We start from the raw sequence: 20,064 nt of genomic DNA, 5'->3' as shown, positions 1-20,064 counted from the left end.
TTCCTATTTTGTTTAGTATTGTATAGCCCCTATATGTGGCACATTAATTGTCCTTGGTCCTTTCTGAATTATCTCTTTCTCTTTCATTTCTGATGTTTGATTATAGCATATTTCACGGTATACATGTAGGCTCCATCTCTATGCATGTGAAAATTTATATCATGTTAGATTTGAGGCAGTTTGGCCATTATTTACTCAAATATTTGAATGTTGCATCTCTCCTTCCTCCCCTCATGTCCTATGAGTATGCTGGTGAACTTGTCCCATGATTCTTTATGCCTGTTTCACTTTTGTTCACTTGTTTTTCTTTTCTTTTGGTCAGATTTTAGTGACATATCTTTAAGTTCTCTAATTATTTCTCCAGACTGCTCAAATATGTTGTTTTAATCTTTTAGTGAATTTCTCTCAGTTATAATTCTATTCATTAGAGCTATTGAATGACAAGTTCATAATTTATTTTTATGTTATTAATATTCTTGTCATGACAAACTGTTCTGTTTTCTTTATTCATTCATCCATAATTTCCTTCAGCTCTTTGAGCATATTAAAAATTGTCCTCAGAGTTTAGAATCTGTGCTCTTTCAGGTAACCTATCACTTCTCAGGGACATTAGGGTTAGTAAATATGTGAGCAATTACACAATTCCATTGGAAAATTATTTCTGTTTGAAGGATTGTTGGGAAAATGAGCCAATTAATAACATGCATACAGATGACATATGATTTATTAGAAAATAGTCTAGAATAGCCAAAGGATGCAAGTAGTATTTATGGAAAATTACCAGAAATAATATTAACTATTTTATAAGTAATTTTAATTTGAAAACTGAAGTACAGTTTTCATTATATTCTCTTAGTTGTAAATAATGACCAAAATGACAAAGCAGAGCCTTTTTTGCAGAGTATGAAAGTCTTAAGATATTAAATACTATGTTTATGAATTAATTATAGATCTGAGGTTACAAGTAAGAGTATTTCATATATTTTTATTGGTAGTGGGAATTAACAAAGGTGTTTGGGTATGAGGTGACATTCTACTCTGTAAGGATTAGCTATTGTAAATTCTTATAGAGCCTGTTTCTTACCCAAGATTTCAGATTGAAGTCTTAGTACAGCAGGAATTTCCTCAGTGACCTTGGAGAGATGCTCATCAGTCCAATATTCCTTTGCCCATTGAGTTTTCCTAATGCTCACTTGTTTATCGCAAATAAATAGAATTATAGTTTCCATATAGTTTCTCCTATATGTGCATAAATAAAAATGTACCTATATGCATGACCATGCTTATTATATTGGTTAAAATGGCCACAACCATAGTCCAGTCTCATAGCATATCTAATATTTTTATTACAGTTTATCTTTCCTTTTTTTAATTTGTACTTCCACAATGAGCATTGAATTAGGGTAGTGATACCCAATATATATGAATGGAGGTTGACAGAGAATGGTTGTATGTGTGTGTATATATATATATATATTATACATATATAATATATATATGGTTATAATACATTGTAAAAGTTGATATAATTCTGTAAAATTAAAATATCCCAGCATCAGTTACTTAATTCCTAATATGATTGTAGAAATGAACATTTTATGATTTATATAAAGAAATATTTGACTTAGGATTTTGCTGAAATACTTAGCATTAGAAAATCCAGCCTTTTATCCTGGGAGAGATGTAGTTGACAAGTGATATTTTATTTTTCAAAATTTAAGTAGCTTGGTATAGTATATCAGAACAAATATAAAATATAATATATTTTCTCAGTTTCATCTATAGACACTGAAAAAGGACCCAAGCCATGTACAGACCATAATTGTGAATCTTCCAAAAGATTATCTAAGGTATGTTATGATCTGGTGGAAATGAAGAAAAAAATTGAATGGAAATGCCCAGTGTTTAAAGATTCATCATAATTAGTCTTTGTTTTAGCTATTTGGAAAATACATAGAGGCCCACAGTAAGGGCTTCCAATAATGAAGTAAAACTTCACCCATTACAAAATAAGAAATCAATATAATTGAAATTTGACAAATTACTTTATATTTAATATCGTGTAACTGGTTATCTAAAGAATGGTTTTTCATTTATTTGGCCTTATTTCATATGGCTAGTTTATATTAAGGAGAAATCATGGCTGTAATTCTTCCAGTTGTTTCAGTTTCCATAGATGTTTACATATTGACCTTATATAGTGGTATTTTGCTACTCACTTGTTAGAATAGTTATTTCATAGATATTTAGTATTTTTGTGCAGTCATCATATTGTCCACAGGTATACAGTTACATGTTTCTCTTAAGTCTTTACTCATTTAGCTGACCTAATCTGAATGGCTAGAGTCAGTACAAAGCTGAACAGACGTGATGAGACTGGAGATGTTTTGTCTCTAGACTTAAAGCATTTAGTCTTCAGCAGTCAAGTCTTGGAGCAGCTGTACATTTTCTTTTTAGTAGAATGATGTTCTCTTCTACTTTTCATTGCTGGATTTTACTATGAATGACTTAAATTTTGACTAGTATGTTTAGCAAACACATCAGTATTATATTTGTCAGAATCTTATGAAGGATTTTTCTTTTTTTTTTTTTGCTCATACATTGTTCTATGCAATGTGTGTTATAGGATTTGTGGTCATATTTTAAAACCCCTAGTACAATTCAGCATCAATTTTTTGAGCATTTTAGTGTAAACCTGTGGACGTGGTTATAGCTTAAAGTTTATCTTTACAAGAACAGTAAGGTATAGATATACAGTCTATATATAATGTCATAATTTATGGATATTGATAGTGGTGTAATCCCATGATTTATCTGTCTTTTCACATTCATTTATATCCATTTCTGTGTGACAGACTATATACAGTTACAGTTTGGGGTAGTGTCATGTATCCACCACTATAGTAAAAACAAAGAACAGCTTCAAACTGGATCTTTGATGTCTGTTTTGTTTTGTTTTCTTGAGACAGGGTTTCTCTGTAACTTTGGAGCCTGTTTTAGAACTAGTTCTTGTAGACCAGGTTAGCCTTGAACTCACAAAGATGCACCCGCCTCTGCCTCCTGAGTGCTGGGATTAAAGGCGTGTGCCACCACTGCCCAGCTTGATCCGGCTTGATGTCTTTTTATACCCATATTTATATCCCCATGACACTCTCCCTGCTTCCTGAATCCTAGAACTCATTCTTCTATCCTCTGTTTTTAAATTTTCTCTATTAAAAAACATCTCACAAAGCTTTATTCAAGATTATATATAAATAGATGGTTGCAGGCTTATGCTGATGTTATAGTTTATGTATATATGTATATCCATACATTTATGTATGTATATAAAGTTAGGTTAACTTATGAAACAACACATGGCATCTCTATTTTTGACTTATACCCTTTCCTCCCAATTGATCCTTTAATACTTGTTATGTATTTGTGTGTTCATGTGTGTATATGTTTATGTATAACACATGTGGGAAAAATGTATTTGTCTTCCTTAGTTTTATTTAATATATATTATATATTTTATAGCATGAATAGTAAAAGCCCATACACAGATATTGCGTTTCAAGCTGAAAGATTAGAGAAGAAAAGCAGCCAAGTCTCTCGAGAGCTCTCATCTCTTACCAGTGCTCAGATCAGAGGGGTGATAAACTGAACCTCAGATTATATTGCTCTTCACAAAACCTCAGACTGAAACTGAGACCCTGAGCTCCTGTCTCCTCCTGTCTTATATTCCTCTCTAGTACTGGGATTAAAGGCATGTACCACTGCCACCCAGCCTCTATGGCTAACTAGTGTGGCTGCTGGTATTAAAGATGTGTGCCACTACTGCCTGACGTGTGTGGATGACTAGGATGGCTGCTTTGCATTCTGATATTTAGGCAAGCTTTATTTATTAAAAAAAATAAAGTATCACTATATTTCCCCTTTTGGTCTAAAATAAAAAGGAAGGCTATAACTAATACAAAAAAACTACATACAATAAGTACAGTAACTATATACAATATATACAGGCAGTAAGTACATCAATAATGTCTAGTTCATTTTCCTTTGACAAATTCAGAGAAAATACTCCCATTATCTATCCTATCTTGGTGAGTCCAAAGACTTGTACCTAATTTACTTTCTATCATAACTTGCATTGCCACCCAAAACTATCTTTTGATATCTCTCAAACTTATACACTTTACACTTCTTTGGTGAATTTCTTTTCTGAGTCTCATAAAAAAGGGAAACTATACTATGTAGCCTTCAACTACCTCAGAGACCCAAGAAGGAAATAGTGTTAACTGAGTAAGCAGAAAATGCAAGCTAACAACTTCCAAAAAAAATGTGAGAATGTAGAAACAGCTGACTGCCTGGGGGAGTCACTCAAAGTTCCTCTGCAATGTTGGGGCATTCATCTTCAGCCTAAAGGCCTAGAATATTTGACAGACTTTTCTATGAAGCAGGATATTCTGAAGGGCTGTCTTGCCTTGTCTTGTCAAGTTTTGGCAGTCATTCTCTTTTGTGTCCTGCTTGTCCAATTAGGAAAGCATACTATCAGAAGCTGAGGTAAGGGCTTTTTCTTGCTCAATGGCTTACTTTTGCCACAAAGAAAGTAAGCTCTATGTGGAGTTTCTACAGTGCCCATCATCTTCTTTGAAGTAGACTGGTGCTACTAGGAGCAGATATGCCACATTGTCATAAAAAGGAACCTATGTTATTAAGATATCTTAAATGTCATATTTGGTAGATCTCTGAAATATGTGAAAATGATCTGTCTATTTACAGTATATCTCTGTTTGACCTTGAAAACATATCTAATATAACTACAAGTTTAGTTGTAATAGGTGACTAGTTACTAACCTACATTTACTTATTATCCTAAACAGTTGGTAACAATAACTTTCAAGAAGTAGAAATTTGCCTTATTGTTAAATGAGCTGTATAGGTACAATACCTTGAACAAGATTAGAAGCGTATTATGTACAGTATGTTTTAACAAAAGTAATCCTAAATTTGTATTAATATACAAATTTGTATACAATATACAAAATTCCAATCCAATATAAAATATTTAAAACTAGTAGTTGCTTTTAAAAAGTAGATTCAATAATCTACTCTTTTATCTTATTGTATTTGTATTCCTCTTTTTTTTTCAGAAAAAGAACTCTGAATCTAATCTCCTTTCTTCAACTTTCCTCCTGACCCTAACCAATAATAAATTATAAACAACTCCCCTAAAAAATGACAAATATTTATAATCCATTGAATGACCAAAAACCACCCACACTACCTCTTGAGAATGTGGGCATCATATTCTCAAATTTATTTCCTGCTATCTGGGGGTCACAGCATCTTTAGGACATACTGAAAAGAAAATTTGGATTAATTGTCAAGTCCTGGGAGAGGTAACATTATCATTTGTTGTACAGTCTCTGCATAGTGGGAATATGCAGGGTTTGTCGCAAGTCCTGCCTAGAGTAGTCTGTGAGGCTGGATCATCTCAGCTAGCCACCTTGAAATTCTTCTGAGTAGTTTGTAGTCCAAAGCTGATCCTTAGGTGTTGTTTTTCAGCTAAGTGGTATTATCATAGTCCTGGAGGAATCATTGTGGGACACCATCCTCTTTTTGGAGACTTTGAAGTTCACTGCTAGGCCTGTTCATGGTTCACTGCAAAAAAGTGATGAGACTCAAACCACAAATCATGTACAGGAAGATAGATGAAACCTTTTTCTAGAATTAGTACTGTATAAGACAATTAATATCATGATAAAAAGTTTAGAATAAATATATATGTATATATATTAATGTTATATATTTTATACCTTAAGAAAAACTTTTAAAGAGTCAGTATAAGGCCAAAGGATTATGCAATTAGTGACAATAAAATTGTCTTTAAATATTTGTTTTTATTCTGCCCCATATCAGGTGGCTCTTCTGACATGGGATAGAGATTTTGGTTTTACTTTAATAAGCATGCTTGGGTTTAGAGAAGGAGAGAGCCACACTCCAACTCCAAAGCCAGCTTTTATCTTTACCTGAACTGAGACTACAAAGAGACCATTTGCAGCAGAAAACAAGCATTTTGGAAGATTTATGAAAGTTTATCCTGTTAGTAATGTGATATACCAATAGGCCAATTTATTCTTTATCTTGGGACTTTTTTTTTCTGTCTCATTTGTCCTTTTTCTTCAGATATGTCATTTGTCTAGTGGTCATCAGATTCCTTAGGTGAATGCCTTTATTCTCCTGAAAAGACAAAGACAAAGCCCTTCCCTAACCCTAATTTTGGGGAGATTCTGTTTTGGCAAGTTATATCTGATCAAATGAAAAGCATTTATTAGTTTTTTTTTTTTTGTTTTTGTTTTCGAGACAGGGTTTCTCTGTGGTTTTGGAGCCTGTCCTGGAACTAGCTCTTGTAGACCAGGCTGGTCTCGAACTCACAGAGATCCGCCTGCCTCTGCCTCCCAAGTGCTGGGATTAAAGGCATGCGCCACCACCGCCCGGCCATTTATTAGTTTTATATGTTATTTTATATTAAACAGCCATGGTGTTTGATGAGTATTCATCTCTTTTAATTAAAGATGCCTCATGTTCAAATTAAGTCTTTATCAATTTTGATAGTATCCATAGATTTTCATTCACATGGAAACAAAAGCAAAACACCTTCCCAATGTAACATTTGTCTTGGTTTCCATTCTGAGGTCAGTACATCTTTAAAGTGTACGGGTTGACTTAATTCTGTAGTTTTTTGTACTGTCCAGTGTTTCTCTGCAGCTGTTGTTCCTTTCTCATTAGCATTTAGAAAATTCAAAGTTAATAGAGCAGTATGTAATCTGGGGGCATTTATGACCCTTTTCTGTTTGTTTAGCATAGCCCATAAAGTTTGATTTTTCTATAACTGCCTGGCCTGTAAGATTATGTGATATACCTGTAATATACTTTATATTTTAATAAGCAAAAAAACTGTCTAATTTTCTTAGAGACATATGCTGGAGCATTGTCTGTCTTTGTTATGGCCCCATGATGTCCATAACTTCATGTGTGTTTATCAAATCAGCCTTTTCTGAACTCAAAGCAGTTGCCCATTGAAACCCTGACTAGGTATCAATAATATGGTGTACATATATTAGTTTTCCAGATTCTACAAAATGGAACTCATCCATCTGCCAGATTTCATTCATTTGAGTACCCTTTGGGTTACTTCCTGCAGGTAGTGGTGTTTGTTTGTATAAAGAACAAGTAGGATATTTTCTCATTTTTCCTTGGCATGTTGCCACATGATGGAAAGGTCTTTTTTTAAACTTTTGCTATTGACATGATTTTTTTAAATGAAATTCTGAGGCCTTCATCACATTTCTATTCAATTGCTGGTTGATTTTTGTATTACCTAATGATAGAGGACCTTGCAGTCCTATATGGGATTGGATGTGTGTTATGTTTATGGGAGGATTCCTATTCTTGATTGTATCTTGTAATTGAATAAATAATGAAGTCAATTCTGTTTCATCTGGTATAAATTTAGAGGTTTCAATATGCAAAACAACTTTCTGCATATTGCGAATTGGTAACAATGTTGAGAGTTTTTTTTAAATCCCTTAGTACCATGAGAATAGCATATAATTGTGACTTTTGGACAGTTTGCTGAAATTTTATGATTTGTAACCTGCCTTTTCTGATATTTGCATCAGTATAGACTGTAGGGGCTCTGGTTATTGGTGTTTTGAATATAATGCATGGAAGGATTTGGCTAGTTCTCTTCGTAAGTTGAATTTTCTTACTTTTGGAATATTTATTGTTAACTCTCTCAATTACTATAAGCTATCTTCCAGGGTTCACTTTCTGCCCATAATTTGTCAATTTCATTTTTTTATTAAAAGGTACTATAATTTCTGTTGGGTCTATTCCTGTTAATTGATGAAGTCTCAATTTTGCTTTTAGAATTAACTCAGACCTTTTCCATATATATTTCAAAATTTTTACTTGGCTTATGTGGTAAAAAGTTCCATTCTAAGACAATATCTTCCCTGTGCACTAAAATTCCTGTAGGAGACTACTTGGAGGTAATATGGCCAGAATGCAATTAAGCTTCTGATCCACATGATCCATATGTGGCTTCTGTAATTTCTCTTCTTTCAAAGCCAATTGTCTCTCAGTTTCAGTTGATAATTTTCTGGGACTGTTTTAAGTCTTGCCACCATCTATGGTTTTGTTTAAATTGTTCAGTTCATCAGATTTTTCCCAATAGTAGGCAATAAATTGAAAATGTCTCCTTACAATCTTTGGAAGTTATTAAGAGTCTGCAATTGATCTCTCCTAACTTGCAACTTTTGGGGTCTAATTCTTTGTAAACCTATTTTATAGCCTAAATAGATAATAGAATCTCCTCTTTGTATGTTTTTCAAGAGCAATTCATAATCCCCAACAAGGCAATTTTTTTACTTCTTCAAACATTCTTTGTAAAGTATCTGCATTTGAATCTTATAATAAAATATCATCCTTGTAATGGTAAACTATAGATTGAGGAAATTTCTTGAGTATCATTTACAATTGCTGTCGTACAAAATATTGCACATGGTGCAGCTATTTAACAGTCCTTGTGGGAGAACCTTTCACTGATACCTCTAAGCAGGCTGAGAATTATTATAAGTAGGCGCTGTGAAAGCAAATTGCTTTTGTCTTATTCTTGTAAAGGTATAGTGAAAAAACAATCTTTTAAATCAATAACTAAAAGAGGCCATTCTTTAGGCAATTGAGAAATTAAAGGATTTCTAGACTGTAGAGAGCACCTTGACTAACTCAACCTTAATACCTCTTAAAGCTATTGCCGTTCTCCATTTTTCCAGATTTCTTTTTAATAACAAATATAGAAAAATTCAAAGGGCTGGTTGATTCTTCAATATGCCGAACATTTAGTTGCTCCTGTACCAGTTGTTCTATATCCTGCAGTTTCTCTGTTGTTAAAGGCCATTGCTTAAACCACACAGGTTTTTCTGCCAACAATTTTAGAAGTAAGGGCTGTTGGTGCCTTTTTTCAAACAGCTGCTGATTTAAAAAAAATCAGCAGCTGTTGTGCCCTATTCTTGTACAACTTGAATGGTCAGTGACAGTTCTTTATAATGCTTTCTAATATTTTCCCCAGAAACATACATTAATTTATGGGTTGTTTTTAAGATTAAGTGATTTTTAATTTGATTATTCCATTGCTATAATAAATCAAGTCTCCACAAATTTATTTCTGTGTTAACAGTATATGACTTTAATTTTCCTCTTTGTCTTTCTGGCCCTATACATTCGACCTATCCTGTGCTCTGTTTCATTTGAGATAAAGTTTCAATCCCTAAAAGCTAAATATTTGCCTCCCGAAGAGGCCAATTTTGATGCAAAGATTCTGGTGAAATTATTATGCCTACCAGACCTTCAATGACAATGTCATTTATTTGTATTTTTAAATTTGGTCTTTGTTCATTTATAGAAGTTTTCTAAAATACTTGCTTTATGGTTTCTCATAAAGAAATCATTTTTTTTTGTTCTCTCTTATATAGCTGTTCTATTAACCAGAACAGTATGTTTTTTTTACAGTAAGCATTAGGTTCTTTAATAAATTTTGGAAGGAGTTTTCTCTATGATGGCAAGAAACAACTGAACCATATTTGACATAGGGGCCTGCAAGAGGCCCTTCAAGGAGTTTCCCAATGGCATTCCCTTGTATGTCTCTTGATCTAGTGCCTACCTTTACCAAAACTTTTGCCTAATCCAGAAGGGAGGGGTGTTCTGTTTGGATTATCTTTTAGAAAAAAACATTGTTTCTAGAAATGCCCTGTTTACAGTTCTTTTTAAGGTGACCTTGTTTGCCAGTTTATAACACTATACATTTCAATTTTTCCTCAAACCCCTGGAAATCACCTCTGTTATCCAAGTATCATCATGGGTATGAGAGACAGTATTCATTGTATCTCAGATCCTTTCCTTTAAGAGTCCTGATCTTGCCTTCAAAGCCTAATTATCCTTTTATATTGATGATTAGCATCTTCAAAATCCAGAGGTTCAATTATTATTTGTATAGCTTCTGAATTTTGTATCATTTTATTTATTGCTGAAGCCAATCTCTGTAAGAAATCTGTGAAGGCTCCCTTTGGGCCCTTACGACTTTAATAAATGAGTCAATTTTCTTTCCAAATCTTTAGTTATGTCCCAAGCATTTAAGGCTGCTGAATGACATAAAGCCAGGGCATGGCCATCATATAAAGATTGCTCTTCTACAATAGCATAATCTCCTTCTCCAAGAACTTGATCTTGGGAGATTTCCACAGCTCCAGGTTTACTCTATTGTTCAATAGTCTTAGCCTCTTCCCTGAACCAGGTACTCCACTGTAATTGTGGACCAGGCTCTAAACAGATTTAACTAAGTCTATTCAGTTTTAGCGATAATTCCATTATAAACTGACCACACGTTTAACATTTGATCCACAAAAGGTTAGTGCATGACATATGAGACTATCACTTCCTTGAATCACCTTAAATCCATCATTTACATAGGAGTCCATTAAGTCTTGCACAACCTTCAAGATATCTATGATTTGGCAGTTGTTTGTATAAGAGTATTCGATATATTAAGGTTGGTTGTTTGAATACTGTAGGCTGTTCCTCTCTAACCTTATAATGCAATGTTTAAATTGGTTCTTTATTAAATTCCTCAGTCAGGATCTGGATATTTATATGATCTATTTTATTAAGTTTTTCTAAGACCTGTATCTTGGCAGTCAAACCAAACAACTTTTTATGAGATAAACCTAGAATTATGAAGATGACAACAATAATATTCAAAATGATAATTAACAGTATGTCAATCCCAGTTAAATTGATTATCCCTTCACTTAATTGTTCCAGTTTTAAATAATTTATTATATAATCATACAGAGAACTTTCTCTATTGTAATTGTGTCTTCCATTTTTTAACATTGGAAAAACTCCCTTCTAAGTAATTCTTCCCTTAAGAATTCCCAATTTTCTCACCAGATCTGCCACCGATGATGATGACAATATGAGGCTTATTGCTGCTTCTAAAACAGTGAAAGTATGACTGGATTTCAAAATGATTACCTAGTTTGACACCAGCCTGAAAAGGGGGATCAGGAAAAACCCACCAGGAGATAAAGGAAAACCTGGCCGGTAGGGCGGTGTCTATGTCCATCTGTAGCTCTGGCCTGTCCCGGTGACTGCAGGGCCACAGGCAAACAGCTTTTTCATGAATTCATAATCCAAACATTGGGCACCAGATGAATTTCATTTCTGAGTCTCTATCCATTCATTTGTGGATGAATATCTAGCTAAGTTTCATATTTCAGTTATCTTTAATAGTGCTTCTATAAATGTGGATGTTCAGATTGTTTGTTGGGAGACTGACTTAAATTTTTGGTGTTTATATGGGAGTAATATAGCAGGATCATAGGTAGTTTCTAGATTTAGCTTTTTGAGCAACCTCCATGCATATTTCCATGGTGGCTGAACTAGTAAAAATTTCACCCATAATGTAAAGGCTTCTATTTTATCATTCTCACCAATTTTGTTGTCATTTGTTTTCTTTTTTATACCTTTTCTGGATTGAGTGAGATGGGATAGAGTTTTTTTTATGGTTTTGTTGATGGTGTTTGGTTTTTGGTGGTTTGAGACAAAATCTCACACTGTAGTCAAAGCTGACTTTTAATTTATGGCAGTTGTACTGCCTATCCCTCCTGAGTACTGAAGTTTCCAGTGTATGTCATCATATTTAGCTCTTTATGTAGTTATTTTTATATAGTTTTATATATTCATTGATAATTTTATGGATGCATACAATGTATTTTTATAATAAAATTTTAGTAATCAGTTATTTAATTTTCCCCTGCTCAGTTGATTACAGTTTCTCCTACCTCCTCTTCTCCCATTTTCTCCCCCAACCTCCCATCTCCTTTCCACTCGCTTTTCCTTACCTTCATGAAAGTACTGGCCTCCAGTGTATATCAGCCAGCCATGGTATATCAAGTTGCAGCAAGACTAGGCACCTCCTCCCCTTTTAATGCTAGAAGAGGCAATTCAGAAGGAGGAAAGTGTCCCAAGAGTAGGTAACAGAGTCAGAGACAGCCCCTACTCCCACAGTGTACCAAGCCACACAACAGAAACACATGTGCAAAAGGCCCAGGACAATTCTATGAAAGTACTCTGGTTGGTGGTTAAGTTTCCATGAGGCCAGTGGTGAGAGTGGGGTATTGAAGTCTCCCACTATTAGTGTGAGGGTTTCAAGTGTGATTCAAGCTTTAGTGATGTTTCTTTTACAAATGTGGGTGTGCTTATATTTGGGGCATAGATTTTCAGAATTGAGACTTCATCTTGATGGAATTTTTCTGTGATGAATATGAAATGTCCTTCTTTATCTCTTTTGGCTAATTTTAGTTTGAAGTATATTCTGTTAGATATTAGGATAGCTACACCAGCTCATAGTGTAGCTATCTTTTTCCAACTATTTACTCTGAGGTAATGCCATCTTTGAAGTTGAGGTATGGTTCTTGTATACAGCAGAAGTATTGATCTTGTTTTCATATCCATTCTAGTAGCCTGTATCTTTTTATAGGTGAATTAAGACTGAAATTAAGATATATTATTGACCAGTGAGTTTTAATTCTTGTTATTTTTAGTTTTGTTGTTGTTGATGGTATTATGTGTGTTTTTCCCTTCTTTGGGTTTTGCTGGTGGGGATTATTACCTGTGTTTTTACAGGTGTAGTTACCTTTCTTGGGTTGGAGTTTTCCTTCTAGTACTTTCTATATGTCTAGATATATTGATAGGTATTGTTTAAATCTGATTTTGTCATGCAATATCTTGTTTTCTCCATCAATGGTGATTCAAATATTTGCTGGGTAAAGTAATCTGGGTTTCCATCCATAGTCTCTTAGTGTCTATAATACATCTGTATAGGACCGTCTGGCTTTTGTTGTTTCCATTGAGAAGTCGGGTATAATTCTGATAGGTCTGCATTTATATGTTACTTGGCCTTTTTCCCTTTGCAACTCTCAATATTCTTTCATTATTCTGTATGTTTAGTGTTTTGATTACTAAATGGTGAAGTAGGGGGACTTATTTTTTGGGGGTTCAACCTATTTGGCGTTCTGTAAACTTGTACTTTCATAAGCATAACCTTCTTTAGATTGGGAAAGTTTTCTTCTGTGGTTTTGTTGAATGTATTTTCTGTGCCTTTGAGCTGGAGGTCTTCTTCTTCCACCTCTATTATTCTCAGGTTTGATCTTTTCATGATGTTAAAGATTTCCTGGATGTTTTGTGTTAAGAATTTGTTGTATTTAACATTTTCTGTGACCAATGAATCTATTTTGTCTACTGTATCTTCAGCTCCTGAGATTCTCTTTTTCATCTCTTGTAATCTGTTGGTTATGCTTGCATCTGTAGTTCCTATTAATTTACCCAGATTTTCCATTTCCAGAATTGCCCTGGTTTGTGTTTTCTTTAATGTCTCTATTTAAGTTTTTAAGTTTTGAACTCTTTGAATTGTTTGCTTCACCTGCTTGATTGCTTTTTTCTTTGTTTTCTTTAAGGGATTTATTGATTTCTTCTAATTTTTTGTTTATTTTCCTCTTTTTCTTTAAGGAAATTTTTCATTTACTTGTTAAGAATCTCTATCATCTTTATAAAATTATATTTAAGGATGTTTTCATCATCTTCTGGGTTATGTTCAGATCTTCCTTTTATAGGACCACTAGGTTCAGATGTTGCCATATTGCTCTTTAGGTTGTTGAATGTATTCTTGCATTGGTGCCTACCTATCTCTTCCTCCGGTGCAGGTGGGGCCTATGCTTCCGGGGGTCTCTCTTCCTCCAGTTGGTTTGGGTGGGTCCTGGGACTTCAGGTGGTCTTTATTCCTTCTGGTGCAGGTAGGGCGGTGGCTCTGGTAATTGCTGATGCCACTCTGGGGGCTCCTCTCCAGGTGCAGTCAGGGTGAAGGCTCTGGTGGTCAGAGGTTGCAGGTATGAGGAGGATGCTGGGGCCTATCGGGTTTGGTGGTTAGGGGTGGGACTTAGGATGTTCCTGCAGGGCCTGCGGCCTAGAGAGCAGGACCCTCCAAATGGGAACCCAGACACGTACCTCTCCAGGGACAGTCAGGGCCAAGTCTCTGGTGGTCATAGATGCAGTGGGGGATGTTTGTGGGTGTGGGGATGCAGCTCTCAGGTCTCTGGGGCTTCACTGGGTGGTGGTGGGGTGCAGGATATGTCTCTGGGGTCTGGGGTCTAGAGTGCAGGGCCCTCCAGCTAGAGACCTAGATATTTACCTCTCCAGGGCAGTCATGGCCAAGACTCCTTCTTTCCTCCCCTATTAAAAAAAAACATTTTATTTATTTTTATTTTATGTGTATGAGTATTCTGGCTACATGTATGTGCTGGTACCTGCAGAATTCAGGGGTATCAGAATCCCCAGAATTGGAGTTACTGATGGTATGTGCTGTAGATTCTGGGAACTGAATTCAGGTCTTCTCTAAGAGTAGCAAGTGTTTTTTTCCCCTTTTCTTTTAAAACAATCTTTTTTTAAATTTTACATACCAATCCCAGTTCCCCCTTTTTCCCCCTCCTCCTGTTATCTCTACTTTCCCTCCACCCACCCTCCATCCATTCCTTAGAGAAGGTGAAGACTCCATAGGGAGTCTTCAAGGTCTGTCACATCACCTTGAGGCAGGACCAAGGCTCTCCCCACTGTATCTAGGCTGATCAAGGTATCTCTCTATAAGGAATGGGCTCCAAAAAGACAGTTCATACACTAGGGATAAAATCCTGGTTCCACTACCAGTGGCCCCACAAACTGCCCAAGCCACACAGCTATCACCCACATTCAGAGGGCCTAGTTCAGTCCTATGCAGGTTCGCCAGCTGTCATTCCAGAGTCAGTGAGCTCCCACTAGCTTGGCTCAGCTGTTTGTGTAAGTTTCCCCATCATGGTCTTGACTCTTTTGCTCATATTATCGCTCCTTCCTCTCTTTGACTGGATTCTGGGAGCTTGGCCCAGTGCTTAGATAGGGATCTCTGTATCTGCTTCCATCAATTGCTGGGAGAAGGTTCTATGATTACAATTAAGGTAGTCATCAATCTAGTTACAGGGGAGGGCCAGTTCAGACACTCTCTCCATTATTGCTTGGAGTCTTAGCTGGGGACATTCTTGTGGATTCCTGGGAATTTACCTGGTGCCAGGTTTCTTGCTGACCCCATAATGACTCCCTCAGTCAAGGTATCTCTTTCCTTGCTCTCCCTCTTTCCTTACCACAACTCGACCATCCTGACCCCTCATATTCTCTTCCCACCTCCCCTTCTTCTTTCCACTCTTACCTTTCACCGCCCCTGAAGGCGTAAGTCACAAACAATGCCACACCAGTTTGGAGTTATGATTAATAGGGTGGTATTTATTTAAAGGGGAAAAAACTTACAGATCACCGTCCCAGACAACAGCCCTCTGCGCAACCAGGAAGGGAGTCTAGTCACCAGCGGAGCAGGAAGTGAAGAGAGCGAGCAGAGGAAGTAGCCGTTTTTTTTTTTAAAGGGAGAGAAACCACGCCCCAATGGGCTAGTATCTCAGCAGCTATTGGTTGGAGGGGCGGAAGGACCTCCCGCAACATGCCCCCATGTTTCCAATTTACTCAGGAGATCTTGTCTAGTTCCCCTTCCCAGGGGGAATCCATGTATATCTTTCTCAGGGTCCTCCTTGTGTCCTAGCTTCTCTGGTGTTGTGGACTGTAGGTTGGTTATCCTTTGCTTTATGTCGAATATCCACTTAAGAGTGAGTACATATGATGTTTGTCTTTCTGGGTCTGAGTAATCCACTTAAAATGATTTATAGGTCTAAACAGAATTCTCAACAGATGAATTTGAAATGGCTGGAAGACACTTAAAGATTTGCTCAACATCCTTAACTATTAAGGAAATCCAAATCAAAACCACTCTGAGATACCATGTTACACCTGTCAGAATAACTAAGATAAAACACTGATGACAGCTTATGCTGGAATATGGGAAGCATTTCTTCATTGCTGGTGGGAGTGCAATCTTGTACAAACACTTTGAAAATTGGTATGGCAGTTTCTCAGAAAACTGGGAATCAATCTACCTCAAGACCCCGAAATACCACTCTTGGACATATACCCAAAGGATGCACACATAACACAAGGACCTTTACTCAGCTCTGCTCATAGCAGCATTATTTGTAATAGCAAGAACCTGGAAGCAACCTGGATGTCCCTCAACCAAAGAATGAATAAAGAAAATGTGGTACAACTACTCAGTGGTTAAAATCAATGACGTCTTGAAATTTGCAGGTAAATGGATGGAACTGAGTGTGTAGCAAGTGCTATTTACCATTGATCATCTCTCAATCCTCTTCATCCCAATTCAAGTGGCTTTTCTAGGTTTCCTAGAGTTACTGTTCTCCAGGTTAAAAGAGCAGATGGATCATTGGAGTTTGGAGACGAGTCTTTCCTATGGTGTAGGCTGGTGCTGGACAGGTATTAGTTGTTTAACAGAGCTTCTATCCTTAGTAACTCCCTTCCTTGCATACCACCAGCCTCCAGTGAGTACAGTTGCTTATAGTCTGTGTGCATGCCCTTGAGACCCCACAGATCATCTCCCTGAGTGGCCAATGATCTAAGGAGTATGTTCCAAGTGCAAGTGTGTTGTGAAGTGTGGAAACAAGCATAGCTCTGAGATCTTAATGTGTGCTATCAAAGTCCACTAAGCATTAAAACACCTTGCTTGAGGGCCAAGCTGCCACTATCTAGGAGTCAGCTGGCATTTCAGACATGTGAGTCCCTGCTACAGTGAACTACACAGGAGAATTAATTCCTAAGCAACATTTTATCATTTCCTGCGAACAGGTTCTTCATGTTCTTGGCTAACTTTCTTTTTGATGCTATTGTAAGTAGAATCACGACTTTAATTTCCCTTGGGCATACTTCTTTTTTTAATATATGGTAAGCCAATTGTTTTGTTTCCTATAAATTATGCATCCTATGGCTCCCGTGAATTTATTTATTTTAGCTTCCCAAGTTAATGACGGTGTGGAGGCTTCTATGTTTGCTGCTTATAAGATTATTTCATTTACAAACAAGAGATAATGTTAAAGTTTTCTTCCCAAATCGAATTGTTCTTCTATTTCCTTATTTGTTGTACCGGTGATTTCCCCAGACTATTTTAAATAGAAGAATCAAACCAGGTTTCTTTTTCTTTATCATAGAAGAAAAAGCTTCAGTCTTTTAATATTCCCTCTAATGGCATTAGAACTGCTATGTGTTTTGGATTCTGTTAATTATTTTTATTCTCAATTTTTTTTTGTCATGGATGTGTGGTAGAATCTTAAAGTGCATTTTCTTCCATCAGTTGAGGGAAAAATGTGCTTTTAAATACAACTGTGATGTATTAACATGGTTGATTGTTGAATACTAGCTTGTCAGTGGTAGGGGGAGAGCAGGAGATAGCTCTACACTATTCTGTACCAGCCGAAGGAGTTCTTTTTAGAGACAGCTACTAAGATGGGGGCTCAGATTATTGAATTCATTGTAAAAAAGGAAATAATTTTAGGACAAATCACTTTGAAGAGGAATCGGGGCTTATTAAAAAGATATTTTAATATAACTTTAAGCATGGTGGCTAATATGGTACTGCTTAAGAAATGGAGAGTATAGCACAAGCATGAGGGTCATGCATAATTGTCATGGTTGTGTCTTTATAGTAGTTTCATGTATGATTTTGGTGCTTTCTGAAATTAGATTTCAAAATATTACTAAGGCACTTATTAAAAAAGTTTTTGGTATAAGTGAGTTGATAAGGTGGTTTCTGGAGTACATTGTCTGGGATTATAGTTTATAATGGCATCCTAGGTCATAGGGTTGAATAGAAACTTGAGATATGAGTAAGTACATATGATATTTGTGTTTCTGGGTCTGGGTTACCTCACTCAATATGATGCTTTCTAGATCCATCCATTTGCCTGCAAATTTCAAGATGCCATTATTTTTTTCTGCTATGTAATACTCCATTGTGTAAATGTACCACATTTTCCTTATTCATTGTTTGGTTGAGGGCCACTTAGGTTGTTTCCATGTTCTGGCTATGACAAACAGTGCTGCTAAGAACATAGTTGAGCATATACATGTCCTCATGGTACAGTTGAGCAACCTTTGGGTATATACCCAAAGTGGTATTGCTGGGTCTAAGTGGCTTTTAGATATAAAACAAAGAAAACCAGCCTACAGTTCACAATCCCAGAGAATCGAGACAGAAATGAGGACCCTAAGAGAGACATGCATGGATCTAATATATATGGGAAGTAGAAAAAGACAAGATCTCCTGGGTAAATTAGGAGCATGGGGATCATGGGTAAGGGTTGAAAGGGAGGGAGGAGAGTAGAGAAACATGTATAGCTCAATAAAATCAGTTAAAACAAAAAAGGAAACTTGAGATATTTTTACTGTTATGTTATTGAAGTTTAATTTTGAATATATAATTCTAGAAAATTTTAGGTTTATGTATTGGAAAGGTATGAGACAATACTTAATGGACATACATGTGTAAGGCTAAAACATGGCTCCATGCTGTTTTAGCATTCTTTTTTTATTTTTTTAATTTATTTATTAAAGATTTCTGTCTCTTCCCTGCCACCGCCTCCCATTTCCCTCCCCCTCCCCCAATCAAGTCCCCATCCCTTGTCAGCCCAAAGAGCAATCAGGGTTCCCTGCCTTGTGGGAAGTCCAAGGACCACCCAACTCCATCCAGGTCTAGTAAGGTGAGCATCCAAACCGCCTAGGCTCCACAAAGCCAGTACGTTTAGCATTCTTATATACAATCTCTATATAAAAGGAATATGCTCTCTATACAAGCCCCATTACCATTAATGTTAATTGTGGTGGAAATCTTGACTCTTAGCTGGTGGGAGACTTCAACCAGATGTAGGTGACAGAAATTAATATTTCCTAAATTTTACCTGTTTGATTTTTTTCAGCATGCTTCAACTTTACTATATGAAACTTTGATCCCTTAAACTTAATGTTTATTTGCTGCTGAAGATTTATTTTCATAGCTTCTTACCTGCTGAACATAGTCTACCTTTTCAATGCTCATGAATCTCATCCTATCTGTTGTAAGAAGACTTAGAAGATTTGTACTTGGAGATTGAAGGATAACTACTTTTTAGAATATGGAAGAAATGACACCATTGCTCAGAACACCAAACCATATAAACAATAAAGCTCACAGCAGCTTGTTATTATGCCTGACCTCAAGATTAGTATCTTGAGATACCTGATAACCATGATACTAGTAAATCAAGTTGGAGGGAGAATTGGGATATATTAAAGTGTGGGTCTCAACCATGGGTCACTCAGACTATCCATTATCTGAGTTGTCAGCTATAAACACAGCATCCTTTTTTAGTTATGACACAGATTTACCTTGCGCTGCTAGAACACAATCTCATTTGTGTGGCAGCTGTCTTCGGTGTCTAAATTTCTGAGTTTAGAAGTGGGAACCTTTAGTCTATAAACTATACACTGCTGGCCATACATTGAGAATGTGCTAAAGAGGAAACAAGAGTTCCACAAAGGAATCTAATAATGCTACAGACTAAAGGGAAAAGTGTGAGACTGTAATTATTAATATATATGTATATGTATATTTGTATACACACATTTGCATATGTAAGAAATTCCTAAAGGAAAAGCAACAAAGGAATAAAAAATGTAAGGTTATAGCTACTGATAGTTCATGTGTGAGATTTACATAAGAATATAAAATGTCCTTTTTAATGTTTGAAAAAAAATTCAAGTTTTCAAAAAGGTCACAAGTGTAAGTAACTGTGTCCTCCAGTGATCTTGTGGCTGTGGAGACTCAGAATAGATTTAACTGTAGAGTTTACGACTTTGAGTTTTTCCGGTGTGGAATGGGTAGGCCTCTGAACACCCTGGCATGTGTCAGCAAACACCAGATCTTTATATCCTTGACAGGGAAGCACTTGAGTAAAATGTAATTGTCTTTGAAATATGCCTGCCCTTTGTATTAAATTAAGAAAA

At 36.0% G+C, this 20,064-nt stretch overlaps 1 protein-coding gene across 1 annotated transcript in view; it reads left to right on the top strand.

Moving 5' to 3' along the window:
* The window catches only part of Zpbp (zona pellucida binding protein), a 390,789-nt gene that overhangs the window by 55,312 nt on the left and 315,413 nt on the right, over positions 1–20,064 (top strand). The window contains exon 8 of the mRNA XM_050141095.1: positions 1,774–1,850. Coding sequence (XP_049997052.1) covers positions 1,774–1,850 — 77 coding nt within the window. The remainder of the gene's footprint in view (positions 1–1,773; positions 1,851–20,064) is intronic.

This window comes from Alexandromys fortis, unplaced genomic scaffold, assembly GCF_014885135.2.
Source record: "Alexandromys fortis isolate MF-2015 unplaced genomic scaffold, M_Fortis_MF-2015_v1.1 scaffold_7, whole genome shotgun sequence".
Lineage (NCBI taxonomy): Eukaryota > Metazoa > Chordata > Mammalia > Rodentia > Cricetidae > Alexandromys > Alexandromys fortis.
The sequence above is the reverse complement of the archived record's forward strand: the minus strand, read 5'-3'. Positions and strand labels throughout refer to the sequence as shown.